The 22,629-nt window shown below is 45.2% G+C and overlaps 3 protein-coding genes across 4 annotated transcripts in view; 2 read left to right on the top strand and 1 right to left on the bottom strand.

Moving 5' to 3' along the window:
- Window positions 1-217: 217 nt before the first annotated feature.
- Window positions 218-15,169, top strand: XRCC6 (X-ray repair cross complementing 6). 2 transcript variants are annotated; one of them, XR_010373267.1, is made up of 12 exons: window positions 218-420; window positions 529-638; window positions 1,172-1,310; window positions 3,615-3,869; window positions 4,701-4,884; window positions 6,365-6,551; window positions 7,770-7,938; window positions 9,074-9,235; window positions 10,726-10,855; window positions 11,561-11,674; window positions 12,576-12,689; window positions 13,526-13,665. XR_010373267.1 is itself a non-coding variant. In XM_064453362.1 (12 exons), exons 1-12 carry the CDS (start codon window positions 330-332, stop codon window positions 13,720-13,722), a joined length of 1,839 nt encoding a protein of 612 aa, XP_064309432.1. In that variant the 5' UTR covers window positions 220-329; the 3' UTR covers window positions 13,723-15,169. The 2 variants fall into 2 exon arrangements, 1 of the variants encoding a protein (XP_064309432.1); XM_064453362.1 differs by having other exon boundaries at window positions 220-420; window positions 11,561-11,661; window positions 13,526-15,169.
- Window positions 15,170-16,302: 1,133 nt separating this feature from the next.
- SNU13 (small nuclear ribonucleoprotein 13) lies at window positions 16,303-19,406 on the bottom strand. Its single transcript, XM_064453423.1, has 3 exons — window positions 19,286-19,406; window positions 18,312-18,432; window positions 16,303-17,278 (listed from the first exon to the last, which is right to left on the bottom strand). Exons 1-3 carry the CDS (start codon window positions 19,286-19,288, stop codon window positions 17,016-17,018), a joined length of 387 nt encoding a protein of 128 aa, XP_064309493.1. The 5' UTR covers window positions 19,289-19,406; the 3' UTR covers window positions 16,303-17,015.
- Window positions 19,407-20,290: 884 nt separating this feature from the next.
- MEI1 (meiotic double-stranded break formation protein 1) overlaps window positions 20,291-22,629 on the top strand; it is a 39,658-nt gene continuing 37,319 nt past the window's right edge. Inside the window, exons 1-2 of the mRNA XM_064453361.1 lie at window positions 20,291-20,450; window positions 20,754-20,877. Coding sequence (XP_064309431.1) covers window positions 20,325-20,450; window positions 20,754-20,877 — 250 coding nt within the window. The 5' untranslated portion in view covers window positions 20,291-20,324. The remainder of the gene's footprint in view (window positions 20,451-20,753; window positions 20,878-22,629) is intronic.

The raw sequence follows: 22,629 nt of genomic DNA, 5'->3' as shown, positions 1-22,629 counted from the left end.
ACACGCATGGCGGGCAGAGCTCCCGCCTTGTTTTCCTCCTCTCCCGCACCGCAACCAATTCACGGGGAGGGGAGGTGCGGCTTCTCGCGGGAGGGGCAGAGCGCGGCTCCCTTCCTCTCTCCCCATTGGTTAAAGTTACGGTGGGAGGCGTGTCTCCTGATGAGTGCCAGGCGGCGGCGCGCGGCGCCTGCCTGCGGCGGTTGGTTGAGCGTTGACGCCAGGCTAGGGAGTGGGCGGGGCCGGCTCGCGCGGCTAGTGTGGGCGCGAGCCGCCTCTTCCCCCTACGCCCGCCGCTTCGCAGCCGTTGGGTTCGCGCAGCGCCGGGAGTCATGTCGGAGTGGGTGTCCTACTACCGGAGCGAGGCGCCGGAGGAGGAGGAAGAGGAGGATGAGCAGGAGGAGTGGGGTGCTGAGGCGGTCGGTAAGGCCCCCCCCACCCCTCACGGAGGGCAGACCAGGGTCCGCGGCCCTCGGGGAGCAGCGGGCGGAGGGCGCCGCTGCTAAAGGGGTTTCTCTCCTCTTTCTGTAGGGAATTACAGGTTCTCCGGTCGGGACAGCCTAATTTTCTTGGTGGATGCCTCCGAGGCCATGTTTGAGTCCGACGGGGACGGAGTGACTCCCTTCGATATGACCATCCAGGTGAGGCTGCTCAGGGGTCCTCGGGGTGCTTCCCCACACACTCACACACCCACCCGCCCCTAGGGATCGCCTTGGGCACCGCTGCGGCTCGGGCTGCCGGGTTGCCTGGTAGTCGCTCTGCCTGGGCTGTTGGTGTAAGGTCGCAGTGAAACTCGAGCAGCTCAGAGCGCCGAATGGCTATGGGTTGGGAAAGATCCGTTGCCTGGTGGGCCCTGTCCAGATTTCGGTGAGGGAAATGTTTACAGAATGAGCGATCAATCCGCGGTCAGGGTGCTATATTTAAGAGATGTCTGTTTCATTGATGTTGCTTGTAGAAGGGGAACGGTAATGAAAAATACATAAGGCTGTGTACTGGAAAAAAAAAACCTCTTGAAAAACAAGATCTCAAATTCTTCTGTTGAAATTTATCTTAAAGTATTTTTTACAATTCTGCTGTTTGACAGAGTCTACTTGCTAATTGCTAAAGACAAAACTTTTACATCATTACTGCAACTGATGTTCTTCATATTTTGACCTGTGTGAGCTTTTTTCAGTGCATCCGAAGCGTGTATACGAGCAAAATTATTAGTAGTGACAGGGACCTGTTAAGTGTCGTGTTCTATGGTACAGAGAAGAACAAGAACCAAGCAGATTTCAAGCACGTCTATGTTCTTCAGGAGCTGGACAATCCAGGTAAAGGCAGTAAAGTGATATGGAGTAAGATGGAGTAAGGAAATCTGTGTAGTAGCATTGCCAGTAACTCTCTGAAAACAGAAAGCGGTCAGATAGCAAAAAAATTCCTATTGTTGAGATGTGTTGGGGAGGGGGGCTAAATTTAGAAATTTATTGGAAGTTTAGAAACTTAACGGGAGCTTAGCTTCTTCTGTGATAGTTGGTGCAGATCCCTTTCCTATGTCTTGTCTTCCATTTTAACATGCTGGTTTGCTTGCCATCTGCTAAACCTGAGAGGATCTCAACAGAACTCTTGAAAGCCCATCATGTGTTTGCTGCACTTCAGAAAAGTGTGTGCGCACTGAGGCACAACAGATTCCCGCTAACGGAGAATATCACAGAATGGCTAAGCTTGGATGGGATTTCTGGACATCATCTTGTCCAGCCTTCCTGCTCAAGCAGGGTCAGCTAGAACAGGTTGACCAGTATATGAAACTTTTTGGGGTGTTCCATCTCTTATTTTACAATCATAGAATCATAGGATTGTAGAATCGTTAAGGTTGGAAGGGACCCTTAAGATCATTGAGTCCAACTGCTAACCTATCACTGCCAAGTCCACCACTAAACCATATCCTCAAGCACAACATCTATCCTTCTTTTAAATACCTCCAGGGATGGGGACTCAACCACCTCCCTGGGCAGCCTGTTCCAATGTTTGACAACCCTTTCGGTGAAGAATCTTTTTCTCATGTCCAACCTAAACTTCCCCTGGCGCAGCTTGAGGCCATTTCCTCTTTTCCTATCACTTGTTACTAGGGAGAAGAGTCCGACCCCCACCTCGCTACAGCCTCCTTTCAGGTAGTTGTAGAGAGCAATAAGGTCTCTATTATTATTTTCATAAAGTCTCTTTTATTATTTTCATAATAAGCTTTGCAATTCTTGAATTTAGTTCTTCCATATTCTTAGAATTTCTTAGAATTACCTGACATCTGCTTGATAACAAGTGCCAGTTGCTGAATTGTAAAAGGTAGGAGGAAGAGTGCAAGGAACACATGCTAGTGGTGACAAATTCTCTTGACAGCGAAGAGTCTTGTGATGGGATTTTGTCTTCTAGCTTTTAATAGCAGCCTTTATCTCTGAGGAGGTTTGATTTCATTTTCTTAGCCAGGAGGTACAGGTTTAATAACACATGGGGTTCTCCTGAAAGAACTGTGCCTTGTCCTAGTTTCAGAATTAATTACAATGGGGCCCTGACAAGACTGCTGTAGGTTCTTCTCCCTTTTCTGGCAGCAAGTGGCTTAGGCTTCTCGCTCATCGTTTTCCCTCCTTCTTCCCTGCTTGCCCTTCTCCCTGCGCGAGAAACAGTAGCTTTGCTGTGCTGATGCAGTGCAAGTGAAAGGTGGGTGTTGTTAAAAAGGAAGAGAATGGTAAATTTGCTGCTGCTGAAGAGGAGTGTGTTCTGGAGAAGGAAGAAATACTGTAGTTAGTTATTATGTAGTACATAATTATGAATGCTTATGCTATTAATTAAACAGCAGCTGAGGAGATGAAAGTAAAATAATAAATGGGTGGGAAAGACGTTTTCAGATGACACTTCAAAAGTGCTATAGAATTTCAGTGAAGGGCAAAGGAAGAAGCTCTGCAGCATGCAGTAGCTGAAACGTGAAAGCTTGTCTCCCTTTGTAGAGTTATGGGAGAAGACGGAGAATCTGCTATTAGACAGGTGGCAAAAGGAGTCACAGCTAGGCTGGAGTAATCCACAGAGCGTTAAAAAGGGTGTCGACACCTGCCCTGAATGTTCCTGTGCTCTGTGTGGTGACCTATGGTCTGAATCTGACCTCTAGGTTGATGCTACCTGGCCTTGGGGCAACGGAGCAGGAGGAATTCTCCACCTCCACAATATGCTGTGGAGATTCAAGATGCATTTCAGCCTCCTCTCCTTTCTCTAGTGGTGCAGCAGTCTGCCGTGCCTCTGCAGCGGGTGCAGTTGCTGCCTTTCCTGCTGAGAACCTGTCCTTTTAGTGTAGAGGTCTTGCCATACTTTGATCCCTGCCTGTTTCCCTCTCCCAGCAGGAAGGTGCCAGGGCACTTTGTGGTCTCTTGGCCCTAGTAGGTGCTTTCAAATGGTAACCATTTTGCAATATTGGAAATGTTAGGCTATCTGGAACCATTTTCTCAGCCAGGTGTTGGAAGGGCACTGCCACAGAGGTGCTAGAGGACATTACTTGGACATCAGCTGTGAGGGACCTTTGGTGCATGTTCAGAAGAGTTTGTGGTACTTCTTTCAGCATTTCTAATGCATGTGACTGCTGTTATTGCCCCTAGGTGCGAAACGTGTTCTAGAGCTGGACCGCTACAGGGGAGATGAAGGACAAATACTTTTCCGTGAGACCTTTGGCCACAATGCTGACTATTCACTGGGTGAAGCACTCTGGGCATGTTCTAATCTCTTCAGCGATGTCCGAGTCAGACTGAGCCACAAGAGGATCATGCTCTTCACCAATGAGGATAACCCTCATGCCAATGACAGTGCTAAAGCCAAGCTGGCCAGGACCAGAGCTGGTGATCTGAGAGACACAGGTCATTATTTTCCTCTTCAATTTCAAACAGAATAAAAGTGATGTATCCTTGCAACAGATGTTAACTGCATCACAAGTTTGTGATGGAAAAAGAGTGTAAAATCATCAGAACTGGGGAATCTTTCTGAAGCTTTCTAAATTAGAAAATCTGTTATCCAGTGTGGTATCCAACAACTAACACTTATTTTCTAGGATCTCTTTTTCTACTCTGAGAGCATAAATCAGGACGTGAGAGGGCCGTGGAAAACAAACTCTACTTTTTTCATTGTTCCACCATTTTCCAGGAAGGGAATAATAGGACTAAGTTAATACAAACGGAATATTACTTCAATGGTTCCATTTTGAATTAGCTGAAGAACAGCAACCAGAGATCAGAGGCTAGAGAGTAAATGCTTCATTAGTTCAACTATGTAGCTGAGATAACCAGTGTTTTTGGAGTTCAGCAGATGTGCTGGATCTAGAAGCTGTGAGGCTTCCTTAATCTGTTAATCCTTATAACTGGGAAAGAGGAATTTCTGAACTCGTTACTTCCCTCTATGCCTGAGGTAAAATTATGTTTTATAGGAGCTTGTCAGAGCTGTTTCATACAAAGAGTTGTCCAGACTCTTAATTAGGGAGGAAACATTTTCTATGCTATGTTGTTTTGACTGAAGTTGAAGAATGTCTTTTGCCTCTTTCCCTAGAAACTTTCACATCTGGTGCAGGTGACAATTTGGAGCTTATTCTTGCTTAAAATCTTTGACTAGATAGAGAAATCTGTGAGTGCTGAGAAACATGCCGATGTAAGAAAAAAGCAGTTTTTGTGATCATCCTTCTACCTCTTACTTCGTAGGTATCATCCTGGACTTGATGCACTTGAAGAAGCCTGGAGGGTTCGATATCTCTTTGTTCTACAGGGATATCATAAACATAGCAGAGGATGAGGACCTTGGGATCCAACCTGAGGAATCAGGGAAACTGGAACATCTAATGAAGAATGTACGAGCAAAGGAGACAAAGAAGAGGACTTTAGTCAGGTTTGTGCCTAGTTAAGGTATTTCATTCAATGGAGGCACCTGATGTTATTTTTTTAGACTGCATCTCACCTCCCTTTTCTGGAATGATTGGTCTATAAAGGCATCAGTGCTTACATTCCTCAATCTTAATTCCTTAGTCCAGGATTGGTGTTTCTTCTGTAGCTTCCAAGGATATTTGTCCTTGGTGGGTGAGAAAATTGGAGGGTGAAATCTAGGTCTCCTTTTTTCCTCAGTGTGACACCTCCTGTATTGTGCTTGGCTTGGCCAGAATTTTTCAAAAAATGACCTCATTGCCAAGTAAAATACTTAGCAAAAAATCTGTAGTATGTAAAATGGTTAGTCTGTAGTAAAATCAGATTGAAATGATGCTTTTCTTACAAGTGTTAACTTAGAAGAAATTTCATATCAAAGTGACTGGTAGGTATTTTGGCCTATTATTAGTTATATGTGGCCAGTCTTTCTAGGCACTTGGTGTGGATTCACACAGCCTTGATATTTCTGCTTGCCTACTGAAAGATTAGAGATACTTACAGAGAGATTAAAGGGATCTTGACAAAGCAGAAAGAAAGTATTTTTAGAACCACATACTCCATAACAGTTGTTTGTTTTTTTTTTTTAATGAGTGAGTTCATAGCAGAATGATGTGGAAGCACAGTAAGGGAATGAACTTCACAGCCTAGTGTTTTTTTTTAATATGTATTTGAAAAAATCCCAACCTGAGCTGTTGTCACTGACACTCTTGTTCCTGCTCATGGCTTTATTTTCCTCTTCTGGGAATGTTTCTCAAGTTTTCTAATAATTGAGGAGAAAGAATCCTGTACCATTGATATCTTTTAGAGCAGAGGAATTAACATTCTCAGTAATTCACTCTTCTGCTCTTGGAACTTGAAGATTATCTCCAATTTTAAACCTTTACTTCTGAATTTTTCTCTAACTTCAGATTATTTTTTTTTCTTTAATCATGGTATTGTTTGTCTTGATGGCGTTCTTTTGGGGGATTTTGCCGTCTGCCTGAACAGATATGTGAATCTGGATGGGGTCCTGTACATCCTGCTGTAGATGTACCTGCTCAAGCAGGGGGATTGGATGAGATAATCCCCAGAGGTCTCTTCCAACCCCTACCATTCTGTGATTCTGTGACTTCAGATGTCACATTGCATTAAGTACAAGCAGGATGCCCAAATGCAAACTTGTCCTGTGCTTTGCTTGAGCATATCTGCTCTTTGGAGTGAAAAAAGGTGAAAGAAATATAGTAAATTATTGGTGTTTAAATCATTTCTATGACCAGAAGTGACAGCATTGCAAGAATGTTTTTATACAAGTGAGATTATGGCTCAAGTAATAATATGTTTCCAGAGATACATGTGAGTCTGGGGGAGGAGAATAGAAGGAGGTCAGAGAAAATAAGTTATCTGAGGAGATGACTTTTGCAAAAGTGATCTGTCAGAGTTCTCCAGTCTGTATCTGCTTTTTTACACAGGTTAAATCTGTATCTGAGCAAAGATCTGTCGCTTTCTGTTGGTGTTTACAACCTCATTCAAAAAGCTTATAAGCCATATCCAGTGAAGCTTTATCGGGAAACTAATGAACCAGTTAAAACAAAAACAAGGATGTTTAATGGAAAAACAGGCAGCTTGCTCCTGCCTAGTGACACAAAAAGGGCTCAGGTAACATTGATTATGTGCTTGCTTTTTCCTGTCTCTGTGATGTGGGGGGAAGATGCTGATTCTCTTGCTGCTTTTGTTTGTATTTCACTTTCAAGATCAGATACATAAATACTTACATCTGTATGCCCCTGGGGATAGCCTGGTCACTTTGTAAGCTAGGCAGAGTGAGAGTGGGTTGTTTCTCTGGCATGACTGTCAAGGGAAAGCATAGCCGCTGGTGGAAGTGCACTCAGGAGCCCAGTCGTTTATTTTTGCAAGGCAGAACCAGGTTGTCAGTGCCTGTCCTTATGTGGCCTTGTGATATCGCTGCTGATGTTATCTTTTGATTCATTAAGAACAGATTTTGTCCATTCTATTAAATGTATAAGTGTGAATTGGAGCAGGGGTTGGAGCTCTTTTCCAAACAACAAAAAAGTCATATTACCTTTGTTTTTTGTTATTTTGTTCTTTGCTTTGCCTTCCTGCTTGATAGTTTGGCAATTGAATGTCGTGTTCTGTTCAGGCACAGCCTTATTTCAAAGCAGGATATGCAGTTGCTAGGTGTGTTGTCACAAGCGCACTTTGTGTGTCCTTCCATGTGAAAGGCTCTTAAAGTTGTTGTCTTAAGAGTAAATATTAAGTTTATTTATACTGGACATCAGTTTCTTGAAATAAAGTACAGGAGAGGAACAGAAAGCTGAGCATTAAGGCCTGACGTCTGATTTCAGTAGCTGGACTACAAAGTACTTTTGTTTTTGTGATGTATGAGTGATGATGCTTCAAAAGCGTCGTTTCTTGGTCACTGTTTCTGCCAGGAGTAGGTAGGAGACATGCATCTGCTGAAGCAAGTTTAGAATCAGACCAGACCTCTGAAAATGTCTGGTCCAACCCAGCTCAGAGCATGACTCACAAAACCAGATCAGGTCGCACAGGGTTTGTTTGGGACAGCTCTGAAGAACTCCGAGGATGAGATGTGACAACGTCTCTGTGCCAGGACTTAACCATTATCTTAGGAAAGAGCATTTTGCTGATGTCCAGGTGGAACTTCCCTTGGGATAATGGTCACCAACTGTGACTTGCCATTTCAGCGTGCACTAATGATTAAAGTTTGCTCTGTCTTGTCTATAACCCTCTTTTCAGTAGTGGAAGGCAGAAATTGCATCCTCTTCCTCCCACTACCCCGACCCCCACAATTTTTTTTATGCTGGCAGCACTACTATCTGCTTTTCCCCGGTTTAGACATATGGAAACCGCCAGATTGTGCTGGAGAAAGAGGAAACAGAAGAATTAAAACGGTTTGATTCTCCAGGCTTGTTTCTGATTGGCTTCAAACCACTTTCAATGCTAAAACAGCACCACCATATGAAGCCCTCCCAGTTCATCTATCCTGAGGAGTCCCTAGTAAGTGGTAAGTAAAGATGGCAAGGGAAGATTTACCACCTTGCATGAGGGTAACCAAATGATTCAGAGTGTGTTTGAGTGGGGATCATTGAGTGTAAAATCTTTGTCTAGCTTAAAAACTTGCTAATGTTAAAAAGTTTAGAATTAACTGTTACTGCCCCTCTCAGCTGCAGTTAATTTTGTTTTCCTCAATAGCAGAAGAGCTGATTGGACTTCATGTTTCATCCATCATGACAAGCAGTTAATCAGGCTATGCAGATGTAGTCCCAAAATATTTGGTTTTGCCGTTCATGAAAGCGAAGGATCCTAGTACCTGACAAGAAGGCAAAGGGGGTTAAAAAAAAACCAGACAACCCAAACCCAACCAAAAACCAAACCACAAACCAGGGAAGATAATTGCTGTTTTTAAGTCCATATCAGCTACGGGTGAAAACACAATACTCTGGAAGTATGTTTGAATTGACAGGCTTGTAAAGAGAGAAAGAGAGGATGCTTAGGACTGCTTTTTCTCCCCTTTTTATGTGTATATGTAAGTCTACTTATCTAGAAATATAGTATTAATCCATCCCAAGCTGCAATAGTAAAGGAAAAACTCCAGCTCCTCAATCTACCAGTGGATAAAGAGGGCTGAGTTATGACCAGATGCTTTGCAGTGTCCGACTAAAGAACATTTATGCTAGCTTCTCCAGCTCAGCGGTTTCCTGAATCGAACACCTTCTACGTCAGTCTTTTTCTGACCACCATACCTGGTAAAATACAAAGCAAATGTGTGCCTTGAGAGGAATATTGCAATCTGAATTCTTAGTGTGTTACTTCTGCAAAAGGTCCTATGATGTGCTGCTACTGTGATGTCCCACCAGACCAGAAAGAGGCTTTGTAGATACCTGTTTCCAATTTTCAACCATATTTCATTGCTCAGATGCTAGGGATTTCATTTCTTTCACCAGAGCTCTCACTGCTCTGGTCAGGAGAGACACTAATATTGTCATGAGGGCTTCCCGTTCCAAAAGTTGCTTTTTACCTCTGGAATACTGCAAGCATCTCAAAGAATTCACAGGTATTGAAACTGTAATATCTAGGGTTACATTCCTGAGCAAAGGAACAAAGCTGTCAGTCTGACCAATATAGTCTTTACTTTGCAGGGAGTACAACACTATTTAACGCCTTATTGATGAAATGCTTGGAGAGGGAGGTGATGGCACTGTGCAGATATACTGCCCGCCGGAACACTCCCCCTCGCTTCGTGGCCCTGGTTCCCCAGGAGGAAGAGGTGGATGAGCAGAAAGTGCAGGTAGCCCCTCCAGGTATGGGAAGAGATGCTGCCTTTCCCTGCATGATTGGGTGCAGTCACCATAATAGCTCCCTGCGTTGTGTAAAAATATTCTTAGTGCTGCTCCCCTTAAAACTGGGGAGGATGCCTTCCAACATCCCTTCAGTTTTGTCATTGTAAGTGTCTGATGTTGAATCTATTTTTAAAACTCCAGTTGCATCAGTACTTGCTCCAGTGTAACATGGCTACAGTATTTTCCCTCCTCCTATCTATTTTCAGCAGATTCAAGTAACTGACCTAAAAATTAAAAGCCTTTTTTTCTGTTTGCTGACTAAACAGAATGTCTTTCCCTGAACTGGGCTGCATTAAAAGGAGTGTGGCCAGCAGGTCAAGAGAAGCTATCCTCCCCCTCTACTCTGCCCTAGTGAGGCCACATTTGGAGTACTGTGTCTAGTTTTGGGCCCCCCAGTTTAAGAAGGACATGGAGCTGCTTGAGCAAGTCCAGCAGACAGCTACTAAGATGATCAGGGGACTGGAGCATCTCTCTTATCAGGAAAGGCTGAGAGACTTGGGTTTGTTTAGCCTGGAGAAGACTGCAGGGGGATTTCATCAATACCTATAAATATCTGAAGGGTGGGTGTCAGGACGATGGGACTAGACTCAGTGGTGCCCAGTGACAGGACAAGGGGCAATGGATACAAGTTGGAACACAGGCAGTTCCACCTCAATATGAGGAAAAACTTCTTGCCTGTGAGGGTGACAGGGCACTTGAACAGGCTGCCCAGAAAGGTTGTGGAGTCTCCTTCCCTGGAGACATTCATAACCTACCTGGACATGGTCTTGTGCCCCCTGCTCTAGGTGTGCCTTCTCAAGCAGGGGGGTTGGACGAGATGATCTCCAGAGGTCCCTTCCAACCCCTACCACTCTGTGATTCTGTGAATTTTATTGTATCCTTGGATACATTTTAAAGCCTTAAATAAATAATATCACATACTGAGCCTTGCACCATAGCAGCGGATTGGGCAATGATCAGGGAGCAAAGGCAGACTCTTGGTCTTTTCCATTTTCTCACCTCTTTAACTAGAAAATCCTCTTCTGGGAAGGATGTAAAGCAGAGGAATATAACACTCCCTGTGTACGATGTAAAGCATTTCAGAAATAAAATGGGGGCATTAACTAAATTTTCAAACAAGGCTTTTTCAAGTCATATCTAGTGAGAGATGGGGAAGGTACACAAGTTGATGTGTATAAAAAGCAGGTGGCATGTTTCTAGCTCTTAAGCTATGCATTTGGTTTCAATCTCTTTCAAAAAGCCATTAGAGATGTTGGTTATATACACTGAGATTGGGATTGAGTGTCATGCTGTAGGTACTAGGTATTATGGATTGCTGTTGTTTACAGCAAAATAGTAGCTAGTTTGGGGAGTCATCAGACCTAGCTAATAAGCATCTTGGTCTTTCCCATAAAGTATTGTTGTGAGGCGACGGTTCTGCATAACTGTTCTCTGGTCTCTCTTCTGTGTAGGTTTCCACATTATTTTCCTACCATACGCAGATGACAAACGGAATGTTGATTTTACAGAAAAGGTGCCAGCCAGTCAAGAGCAGGTGGACAAAATGAAGGAAATAATTCAAAAACTCCGATTCAAGTACAGGTATATGGAGATCAATAGCGTGTGTGTGAGGGTGTGGCACGGGGAAGAAAACACAATGCAATTGCTTGCTGTGTTGCATACATTGTTCAGCTGTGGCACCCACAAGATGGGATTCTGATGCATTTTGCTGCAAATTGCTTTCCTTTGCAGTAGCTTTGTCCAAACTTTATTCTTAATTATTCTGAATACCCAGGCACCACATGCAGTATGGAGGACATTCTGGAGTTCTTTATAGAATTGCTCTTGTTCTCTGGGCTGTTGTCATTTGTTGCAGAGGTATCACGTTTTATTGTGGTTCTGCCAATGTATTGCAGAATAGACCTGGATTGTTTAAATGAGAGCACTTTAGAGAGACTAGTTAGGCCTTTTTCATTATAGATAGGATAAATTTTATGAAGTGCTTTTATGGGAGGTTTTTTTTCTAGGTATGTGGAAAGTAGCATAACTGGTATTAAAGTAGAATGCCGCTGTCTCCATTTGTCTTGCACAGCTTTCTAAGTCTCACACAGCTTTCTAATGTGGTTGATGCATGATGGGATAGTGATTCAGCAGGTAAATTGAAAAGATGTAAGTTAGTTCTTCCAATGAGATAGATTGTTATGTGGGAAAGAGGGAATTTTACTTTGAAACAGATTGGTGGCAGATCTTATGTTCTTGTCGGTCTTCTTGGCAGCATGCATTGACATTTTGGGGCATTCTTGACAGGACTGACAGCTTTGAGAACCCAGTTTTGCAGCAGCATTTCAGGAATCTGGAGGCTTTGGCGCTGGATATGATGGAACCAGAACAAGCTGAGGATCTTACAAGTGAGAATTATTGGTGGTGCGAAGGGAGGTGAGGTAGAGGGCTCTTGACTTTGTTCTAAGTCAGAGATGTGCTACTACAAAAACAAATGTCTTTTAAAAAATATTTTAGTTGTGTGCAGTTCCAAGATGCAGAATTCTGGATGACTCCATTCTGAAGTATCAAAACCTTATTTTCTAATGGCGTCACTTTTAAGATAAAGGAAAAACTGATCACTTTACCCCCCAAAATTAAAATTGAATCACCTTTTTCCTCTCTTCAAGAGTCTAATTAATATTTCAGTCTGATAAATGGGCAGAATTTCTTAGAGATTTATTCTGCTAGGAGGCAGTGATGCCACCTTGTGGCTGTGAGAGTTTCTATAGAAGAATATCTTTTCAAAGGATAAAAACCTACTCCTGAAGGGGAAATTCCTTTTTGAAAGTTATGTTGTACTCCAGAAATAGTGTTAGAGTAACTATCTGTCCCTTCTGAGGTGTTACCTAGCAAATAATCTAGGTCTCTCTGCTAGATATCATACAAATACATGACAGAAACAAGCCGTTCTGCCTCAAACTACTCGCAACCTGAGATAGTAACCTGTTGTATTTTAAATGTCTGAGATTAGACCTGGGTAACAGTGCAACCAGATAGATCTGTATCACTTTCACCATGTCAGTTTTGTTCTGTGTATGTATTTCCTGTTCAGGGATATGCGCGAGCCCATTACATATGTGTAATACAAACTCTTGATATTACAAAGAGCTGTAAATTTCTCATTTTTGAATACCCTAACATAGGTCTTTGCATTTTGTATGCTTGCAAGACACTTGCATACTCATTATTACAGAAGCACAGTTGTATCTGGTAATGGCCTTGTTTAGATTTTCCGGTGATCACTCTGTTTTTGAGGAGGCAAATCTTTCTCTTTTGCCAGTGCCAAAGGTTGAAGAGATGAACCGCAGGCTGGGCAACCTGGTGGAGGAGTTTAAGCAGCTGGTTTATGCCCCTGATTACAGTCCTGATGGGAATGCTGCAAAGAGAAAACAACGTAAGTAATGATGGTGCAGATATGCAACGTGGTGTCTGTGTTCTTCATTTAGACACTTCTGCATTTTCAGTTAGTCTCATAGTTTAAAGAAGCTGCTTGTGCAATAACTCTTTACTCATCCCCACAACAAAGTGGGCTTATATCCAGTGGTGATTCTTAGAGAGTAAAGGACATTGTGGTATCCAGCTAGAGAACTGCTGGAATGAGAAACTGTGTAGTGAAAAAGCAGAGAAGTATAGGAAGCCATGTGGGTAAATTACTGCAAAATAGATATTTGTTTATTATTATTTTATCATTATCATTATTAATAATTTTGTGGGTTTTTTTACAAGAGTAGTAAAATGACTCAGGCTTTCAGTTTTTATTCTTGGTGGGGGAGTGGACTTTTACGCATGAGCTGTTTAGCACATCCAAGATAGGCACTTCAGGGCTAAACGTGTAAGTAATGCTGAAGTACATGTGTTGTTTGGGAGTCTGTGAAACTCTGCATGAAGTGGGAGTGTCAGTTAGCTGAACTCCCTCTGGAGTAGTTGCATTCTCCTGTCTGCATGAGAATCCCTTTAAAGTTTCATTTGGGGGTGGTCTTCACATCAGAACACAAAGTTTCATACTTGAGCTCAAGGTGACTCATATCAATGAAATACACTATATGACTGATGTAGTCAGCGACACCTACTCCATAAAACAAAATAAGGAAACTAGGTCTGTGAGCATGTAGGTAGCTGTTAAAGTACCATGTGCTAACAGTCATTAACTGTGGTACGTATAAGAAATGTTCATGTCTTTCTATTAAGAAACTTTTATAAATCTTGGTGATCTAAAATTTATCTTTGTAGCTTCTGATTGGCAAACTGAGAAGAGGCCCAAGGTAGAAATCTCAGAAGATGAACTGCGGAGTCACGTGCAGAAGGGCACTCTAGGCAAGCTCACCGTACCCGTTCTGAAGGATGCGTGCAGGTTTTACAGGCTGAGGGGTGGGGGGAAGAAGCAGGAGCTCATGGACGCGCTAACTGAATACTTTAACGAGCACTAAGCAGGAGCAGAAGGCCCTGGTTGACTTCCCTCTGCTTAAAATTTTGGTTGACTTATGTGGATGGTGTCTGTTTAATCTTGCTATGGAGGAGAAGGCAACTAAATGCTGCCGAATCTAGCAGTAGAGAAACTTTTTATTCTTAGTTGTGGAACACCTCTGCAAAGTTGGATTCTGTTCACAGTAGCCAAGGGCAGAATTAAATTCCCTGCTAACTCAGGTCACTCACTGCACACAGTTGTGCCTTCCTGGTTTCTTAATAGAAGTTATTTTGGACTTCTCTGCAACACTGGCTGTACCATCTTTGCATCATAAAACCAGCAAACCTCACTTGGATGCAAACAAGAAAACAATGATCTGTGTTAATGGCACCTTGTGAATTCAAGCAGCAGGTCAAGTCTGTGTGCTAACAGAGGGCATAAATGTGGTGTAATATTATCCTACTATCCAAAATAATCAGTCAATATCAGTGCTTGTAATCAAATGGAGCTCTTTTCCATCATAGATGTTATAAAGATTACCAGCAGATCCTAATGGAGAAAATAGTTACTGGGAAGCAGTAGCCAATCTTTTGGGCAAAAAGCCAGCACTTCACAACCTGCACAGGCAGGTCTCCCATTTTTAAATGGTAATAGCAAAAGCTGGTTTAAAAAAAGGGAAAAAAAAAAAGTAAGTCATGTTCCCGGGAAGGCTGCAGTCATTTACCCTAATTAAATTACCGAGATGGCATAGAGCTTTTCCACCTCTGTAGCGAGTATGAGTCAGACTATTGTGCAGGCTTCTGTGCTCAAAGCTGTGCTTTAAAAATAAAAAACAGCAAGTTGTGGAGAGTAGTCCTTGTTGCTTCCAGTATTTTTATTTTTTAAGTCATACTTAGGCTGCATCTGGGGGTGTCTATGTTTTGGGTTTTTAAACTTCCATGCCTTCCATGCAGCGCAAGATGATTGAACCCAATAGTTGTTGCCCTCACTCTAGAAAACAGTGCTAATTGTTTAGCTAAACTCTAACTTTCTATGGGATGCAAGCATGGGGATACATGAGGTATCCATTTTGGTCTGTGTGGTGTTTTTAGGGATTCTGGTGCTTGGCACAAAAACTATTGAGCAACTTGTTGAAGAATTAAGCCATACATTAAGGTCATGCCTGTGCTGTAGTGTGGCACACATATTGGAGACAGCTGTGACCACTCTCTTGGCACTGTGACCACCCCAGCTGTGCCAGCATGCTGCTTACTTCCACCTCCACAGCTCCTCTCTAAAGAGCAGCTAGCCCATGTTGAGCTCTGCAGTATTGAAGCTATGTAGTCTATTATACTTTCAATCAGCCTGCATTCGTTATTTTTATAAAGATTTGTCTAAGCAATCAATTGATTTTGCCCTTTGGCAAAGAAGTTACTGTAAATGCTTGTTGTAGCAAGACTTGAACTGAACAGGATAAAACAGTGAGACTATCCTGCCCTTAATTCTGTGAATTTTCAGTCCCCAAATGCCCTTGTTAACTTCCCTCTTGGCTTGCTAACCCCAGGCACAATACATTCCAGGCTTTGGATGATCATGGCACGTTTTGCTTAGGTTATTAGATCTTCCTCATGGCTTTTTTTTTTTTTTTAAAAAGCAGGCTATTGCATTAAGCAGAATTTCAACAGGGATAGTGATGGAAGGCTTCAGAGCAGAAAACTGAGAGTTTTGCTTGCTCAAGAATTCTTTATTTCTGCTCCTAATGTGCTTTGTCTTACATCAGCTGTCTTGGCATGGTACAACAGGGCAAGTCCTTTGCAAAGCTGTGGCTTTAAACACAGCTAGCTCAACAGTCAGCATCAGTAGAAGGGAACAGCATTTCTAAACTGCATACAAATGAAAGGACTCTAAAATATTTGCATTAAGTTCGCTACAGCAAGGCCATTAGTTATTAACCATTTACAAAAATATACAGACATTTGTCTTCAGTCTTTCATGAGCTGATTTCATCTGCTTGGGATGTACTTGCTAAAGGTATGAAGCTAGTGCCTCTGTGGAAACATTACAGGAGAACTTACATTCCCTTCTGTGGTTGTACCTACTGGCCTTTCCATGCTAGCTTTACTTCAGCATCCCGCTGTAGAAGACAGGTTTGATGACACCCATTCCAGCACAGAGGTTTAGACTCTTCTGCCCAGATCAGTACGTGGATTTATCATACAAAATGCATTTAAATAAAGCTGGCTTCATAAAACCACCACTAATCCAGAAAGCTGGTGATGCTTCACACTTTTCCAGAACGTGAGATTATCTAACATTCTCCTCTTCACATACAAGTTTTTTTATCTGAAAAATTACTTGCTCTGTTGCCTTGGCCATGACTTAAAGGGTTTATCTTTAGTCAGGTGACTACAGTACAGCAGCTTCCCTAAAAGCGTGAGATATGTAGGGTACTTGTCAGCCACAGCGGGCTGCTCTCTACCCTAGCAAGCCCACTGATACCATCCACACAAAGAAACTGAATATTAACTACTACACTGCAATAGCCTTTAGGCAATCTGAGTAGTTTAGCTTTACAAGTAGGAACACATCAGTTAGTTGCAAATGCTTCCCCAAAGGAACACAATTATATTTTGCTTTGTCAGCAATTTTATTTTTCTTAAAAGGTCAGTATTTCAAAATGAGTGAGATAGGAGATTTGCCCTTGTGCACTGCCGTAAGAGTTCTGCTCCCCGTACACCTGACAGAAGTCTGTTGTGTGGTTTCAAGAAGAAAAAGGGTTGTGCTCTGTGCACTGATCTTGGCTTCATCCGCTGCTACACAGTAGCTGCTGCCTGCCTTATGAGAGGTCTATGCTGCTCCATCACTTAAAGCAATGACTCCAGCAGCCCCCCCACACACACGGTGCAGGGAATCGACACAACTTATCCTCAGTAAACTTAACCATTCAGAAACTCAGAGTTACTCACACCTGTTAGAGGCTGAAGCTTAGCAGAAATACTGCAACGCAGAGTAAGCTAATGGTGTGTTAAAAAAGCCCTGAGCAGGCAGACATGGATAAGAGGGGATGATTTTTTTTCTTTCTTTTAAACATAAAACAGGAAACAATTGTACAATCACTTTTCATGAAGTAATACAATGAGAGTTAATGTGTTGGAGTGGAATAATAGAAAAGGGGGAGGAGAGGCAGAAAAACTAAGAATTAAGCCACTATTGAACAAAAATGTGGTGTTTTGAAATGGAACACTGATATCAAAACTATAATCTCAACTGAAGCTAAACATTAATTCCCCCTGACCTCAGCTTTCCTATTCCACACACACTTAAACTCATGGGCATTTAGACCAACAGTCTTTCTATAGCTTGCTGGACAGACTGGATCTGAGGCTTTAGCTGAGATCCCTCCTTGATGGTGATGGAGCAGGCGATAACAGGCCGGGAAACACCACATGCCCGGCCCAGGGCTTGCTTGGAGCGCACAAACACATAAGGTACATTCTTGTCCTCACAGAGAAGAGGGAGGTGCAGGATGATCTCCAAGGGCTCTGCATCTGCTGCCATCACAATGAACTCTGCTATCCCTCGGTTCAACGTTTTGGTGGCTGTAAAAGAAACTGAAGAGTAAGTCTAGGCCATTCTGGAAAGCACATCTAATGAAAAATGTGAAAAATCAGGAGATGCTGAAAGAAGCAAGAAGCTTCTTTGATGAGCAAGGAGATGTAGTGGTGGCATGAGCACAGGCTGAAAGGAAGGGGCAGCTGCAGGGCCAGGGAGGGGGTTATTCACAGGGTTGCACTGGGGTTACTGTGCACAGCACCGCCCTCAAGCACGGCGGAGATTCACACAGGAGCGAGTCCAGCCCAGGGCGGCTAATGGGCAGGGGGGCTGGGGCACGCCACTGATGGGGGGACCAAGGGAGCTGAGTTTGTTCAGGCTGGAGAGGAGAGAGGGCCGAGGTAGGAGTCGGGGGGATGCGGCTGCTGTCTTCCACTGCTTCAAGGGGACTGCAGAGAAGATGGAGCCATACCATCCTCGGGAGCACACAGGGAAACAGGACAAGTTGCAGACTTGAGACAAGTTGCCTCAGAGAGATTCTGGAGACATGCTGGAATTTTGTATTCCCCCTGCCCCTTATGAGAGGCGTTTAAGCCATGGGACATGGGTCCTCAGAGATTGTGGAGTTTTTATCCTTAGGGATTGTTTGTTTTAAAAGTTTGATTAGGCAAAGCCCGGAACAACCTGATATAACTGTGAAGGGAGCCACTCTCTGAGCAGGCTGCACTAGAGACCTCCAGAGGTCCCCTCAAAGCCAAATCATTTTATGGTTGTGAACTGGCTAGGCACCTGGCAATCCCAGTGCCACACCACTAAGGCACGCATGGTCACAGCACACATGCCAGGAACACAGCCTGGGCACCTACTGTATATAAATACTAAAAAAATTACAGCTTAATTCTGTCCCCGAATATCACTCAAGCAGGCTAGCAGGAGGAGGAAGGAGAGGGGCACTTGCAATGTCCAGATCCATGTAATATTAGTGGCCCAGCATGAGAGAGAAGAGGCAACCTCTAGCCACGGCTTCTCACAGAACCCTTGCTACGATTCCCAGCACACTTCCCAACACAAAGGTCTCACCTTCGTTGGCTCCCTTGCGCAGCTGCTTGTAGTTGCAGGATTGCTGCACAAGATCCAGTAGCGTTTTGGTGAGCTGTGCATCAGCCAGGGGGTAAGCTTTGGGATTCACTTCTGCCTCGCTCTAGAGAAAGGAAAAAACAAAGAGTATTATGAACAGGAGCAAAGGGGGCTTTGCTTTGAACAACACTACATCAGCATCATGTCCACCATGCATATTGACTACTGGAGTCACCTCACCATTCTCAGTTGCTCTGCAACATGCAATAAAAATGCAGTGGGATTTTATTTATAAAAAGGGATTCTTCTTGTATTGGAAGCAGACAGCATCTCTACTCACAGACAGACAATTCAGATCCAGCAAACCAGCAGCAGTAAACTTGAACATTGCAGGGCAGTCTCCAGGCATTTGCTATCACAGATACTATATAAAATGAAGCACTCCAGCGCACAAGGAACAAGCTCCCGCCAGCAGCAAATTAACAAGCTCCAACATGAATTTTAAAGAAACCCCGAGAAAAAGCACACACTGGGTTTATTGCTATGAACTAGAAGTAGCTTCTAAGCGTTAACATCAATGGCGTAATGGAACAGCAAAGTAGCCACGAGCGGCATTAACGGCCGGCACTGGCAGAACGGCAACTCCTTCAGCTCCCCACGCCGCCGCCGCCTGCCACACGCGTGGCTACAGTCCTGCCCCGGCCGCTCTCCCGCCACCGAGCACATGGCTCCCGCGGGGCCGGGCACACCGTGCCGCGCCGGGGACACACACGGTGCCGGGCCGAGAGAGCGGGTCCCCCACGTCACTCGGTACCCCCAGGACCGCCGCCCCCCCACCCCGGGCATCCTCCCTCCGGGACAGCGCGCCGAGCAAGAGACCCGCGGCCCCGGGTGCTCCCCGCCCCGCAGCCGCCGCGGAGGCGGCCATCCCGGAGGAGCAGGCGGAGGAGGCGGCGGCGGCGCCCGTCCCCGCTCACCATGGCCGCGGCCCGGTCGCTCCTCTCGGCCCGAGCGCGTTGAAGGGGAGGAAGCGGGAACGCTCCTGCGCGTCGCGTCGCCGCCGGAAGTCAGGCGGCCGCGAGCCCCGGTGGGGACGGGGCGGGGCCAGGGGTGGGGTCAGTAGGGGCGGGGCGGGGCCGCGGGCGGAGCCTCCGCCGCGGCGTGGTGCGGCACTGCATGGTAGGGTCGGCGGGGTCGTTTTCCCGAAAAGCGTGTCCGTTCGCCCGGTGCGCGAAACGCCAAACTACACACCGAGCGGAGGTATTTTATTCAATTCATTTTGGGCAAAGCCGGGTGCTAGGCGGTAACCCCACAAAGCCAGCCCCCGCACCGAGACGCTACGAAGTATTCATACAGTTAAATGTATCAGTCACAGACAATATTCCCGCCCCCCAGCCAATAATTGGTTAATTTCTTTCTCATTTCACCTTAAAGGTACAGCTACTTTTAAATTTACCACGCATGCTCAGATAGTGAGGGGCTTATTTGAGTAGGGGGTTTTCTGGTGATTTTTTAGTATTATAATGAGGATGGTTCACCTAAAGGACGCTTAGTTTTAGTTCTTATCAACATCCCAATGAGTTGTCCTCCTCGACTATATACTTTACCACGCAGCTTTCGCCGTCTTCTGAGGCGGGATGTTCCCTGCTATCAGTCTCTCAGCTCTCTTCAAGGATATAGCCGAAAAACAAACGCTTCCCTATCTCTCAGCTCCCTTCTCTGGCCGCCACGTCCTGTTTTGCCAGGCTCGCGCGGAGCACTGTTATTGCTAAGGGTTATCAATTACTGCTTAGAAGAAAAATTCATTTTCCTCGGGATACCGGCAGTACCTCACCAGGGCGCATCGTTACTACCTGACCAGGCTGTGCGGGTGACCTATAAAAGGAAGCTATAAAAGCACACAGCCCTGCCGGGGGGACAGCCTCCTCAGCCCCCTACCACCGGGGCCGGCACGGAAGGAGGACCGGGGTCCGCCGCCTTCCCCGCGCACGCGCAGTGCGTGGCGGCGGCGGCGCGATGGCGGCGGCGGCGGCGGAGCAGTTACTTCCCTGCGGCGGGCACGGTGGGCGCTGGGCCCTGCCGCTCCGCCCGCCGCTCTGCCTCGCCTGCGCTGTGGAGACCCTGAGCGACGGCAGCTCCTCGGTGGGCAGCGCCTGCCTCGCCGCCGCCACCCATTCCCGCGCAGAGCTGGCCCTCCTCAGCGCGTCCCCGCGGCCCTCCTCAGCGCGTCCCCGCGGCCCTCCTCAGCGCGTCCCCGCGGCCCTCCTCAGCGCGTCCCCACCCCGCCGCCCCCTCTCCTACACTGAATCTGGGTCTGGCCAGCCGTGTCGCCTTGGCACCGGGCTCTCGGGCCTGGTGGCACCCTTTGCCCCCTCACCCCAGGGTGGTGGGAGCACGGGATGGCTCGGGCCGAATCCCTGACGCGTTGTTGCCTCTGATCCGTAGCTGGTGCGCAAGAAGCACGTCCTCTCCCGTCTCCACGATGCCCTGGCCTGGCAGGCGCTGCCAGTCGTCCAGCTGCTGGCACCAGACGAGAGGGTCTGCGTTCATTTGATAGGAACCCTCTTTGGTAAGAGCTCTGCTGTGGCCTAGTACAGCAGCAGGGAGAAGGCAGTGACCTTTTCTGGAGTAGATGTGTAAATGTGAAGCTTTTCTGCATTTGAAACAACAACGACTAAAAGCGAAAGTATATTTGGGGTACCTAATTCCATACTTCCACTGTTCCATTAGGTGTGTTACTACTCCCCGTGGAGAAGGCTGTGTCATTTGATTTAGAATAGGTTAATTAATTTCCTCACGCCCTAAGGAGTGGAATTGGCACGTTCATAAAGCTCCTGCAATTTTCCAAAGCCTCCTGACCTATCTTTAAAGTCTTCCTAGAGAGCAGGGAGTGCCTGGCACATAATTCTTCCCTGAATACCCTCTGTTATGGTTTCATGCCTTGGTTCTTTCTCATCCTGATGAACTGTGGTGTTACGTAAAGATTCATACAGAAATGAAAAGTTGAGCTTAAAAAGGTGTTGCAGGATTAATAGGAATCTGCATAGCTGGTTTTTTACACCGTCACGCCACATTTCTAGAAATCCCTGTAGCCACAGGACTGTAATACCTACTTCTTTCTGGTGGGTCAGCCTCACATCAGAATACAGTGCGCAGTGGGATGTCAGAAAGTGCCCTTCCAGTAACAGCCTCTGCGATCTTGAACATGTCTTGCTGGTTTGTGTTGGCACAGCAGTGCTGTGGGAATGGCCTTTGAAACCTTGTGTGAAATCTTTGCAGAGAAGAAATAATGGTCTAAAGGAGGGAACAGTGGGGCAGGAAGAGAAAGGTGGAGGGTAAGAATGCAAGTGCCTTCAAAGAGCAGATATATTGGATTCCTTTAATTCCAGGACCTCATTTGCACATCACAGACAAATCTTGTTCTTTGGGAAAGCGACTTACAAGTCCCTTCCCCTGCCTTGACGTACTGAATAATTCAAACAGTATTTTCCCAGTTGATTTCCCAGCACAAACTGTGCTGTGCATGTTTTGGGAGTAGATTTGTTAGAAACAGAACTTTGTGCAGGGTAGTTCTCTCACTCGCACAAATTTTTGTTAAGTGCAGCCTGCACTCCTAGTCCTATACAGGTGTGGAAGGAGTGGCACTTATGGCCGATTCAGTCCTACGCCATATGACCATAACACAACACACCGCAGAAGACAGGGGAGCTGTGCTTGCATTTCAATGCTTTTGGCTGTTTAAAAATATTTATTGTCTCTCTCTTTAAGAAACTTTGCAATTGGATGATTTGGAGACAGCTTTGGGATTTTACTGTACTTGGTGTAACTCCTATAGCAGTTGGAATCCCAGTCTAAGCTTGGGGCTACAATGACGTGCATTTTGAATGGAGCTTGAATGAACCAAGGATCATTTGGTGCAAGAGTGTAAGAGGGGACCTCCAAAGGTTTGAGCAATGCTGTGGAGGAAGTATTAATAGTAAATTCAGGAAAATACATTCATTTCTGGAGAGAGAATATTGGGGTAAGGGCAGGCAGAAGAAAGAGGGTTAGGAGAACAGAGGTGTCATGTGGAGTGTTACGTATGAGGAGATGGTGAGTTTCAGGTAAGCCTGAATTTCATGCAGCTAACAATGCAATGTTCACTAATGCCGTATGCAGATCTTTTCCAAAGCGTGAGGAAGTTTCTGAGGATTGGGCAGATGAGGCAGGAAATAAGTCATTTCTTCACCTGCAATGTCATAACACTGCTTTAGTTGTTGGTTAAATTTCTGAGAGGTCATGGAGTCTCCAGAGGGGGAGGAAAGTTGATTTGATATGTTCA

The sequence above is a fragment of the Phalacrocorax carbo genome, chromosome 1 (assembly GCF_963921805.1).
Source record: "Phalacrocorax carbo chromosome 1, bPhaCar2.1, whole genome shotgun sequence".
In the NCBI taxonomy this organism is placed as follows: Eukaryota; Metazoa; Chordata; class Aves; order Suliformes; family Phalacrocoracidae; genus Phalacrocorax; species Phalacrocorax carbo.
This window is presented reverse-complemented; position numbering and strand designations above follow the sequence as displayed.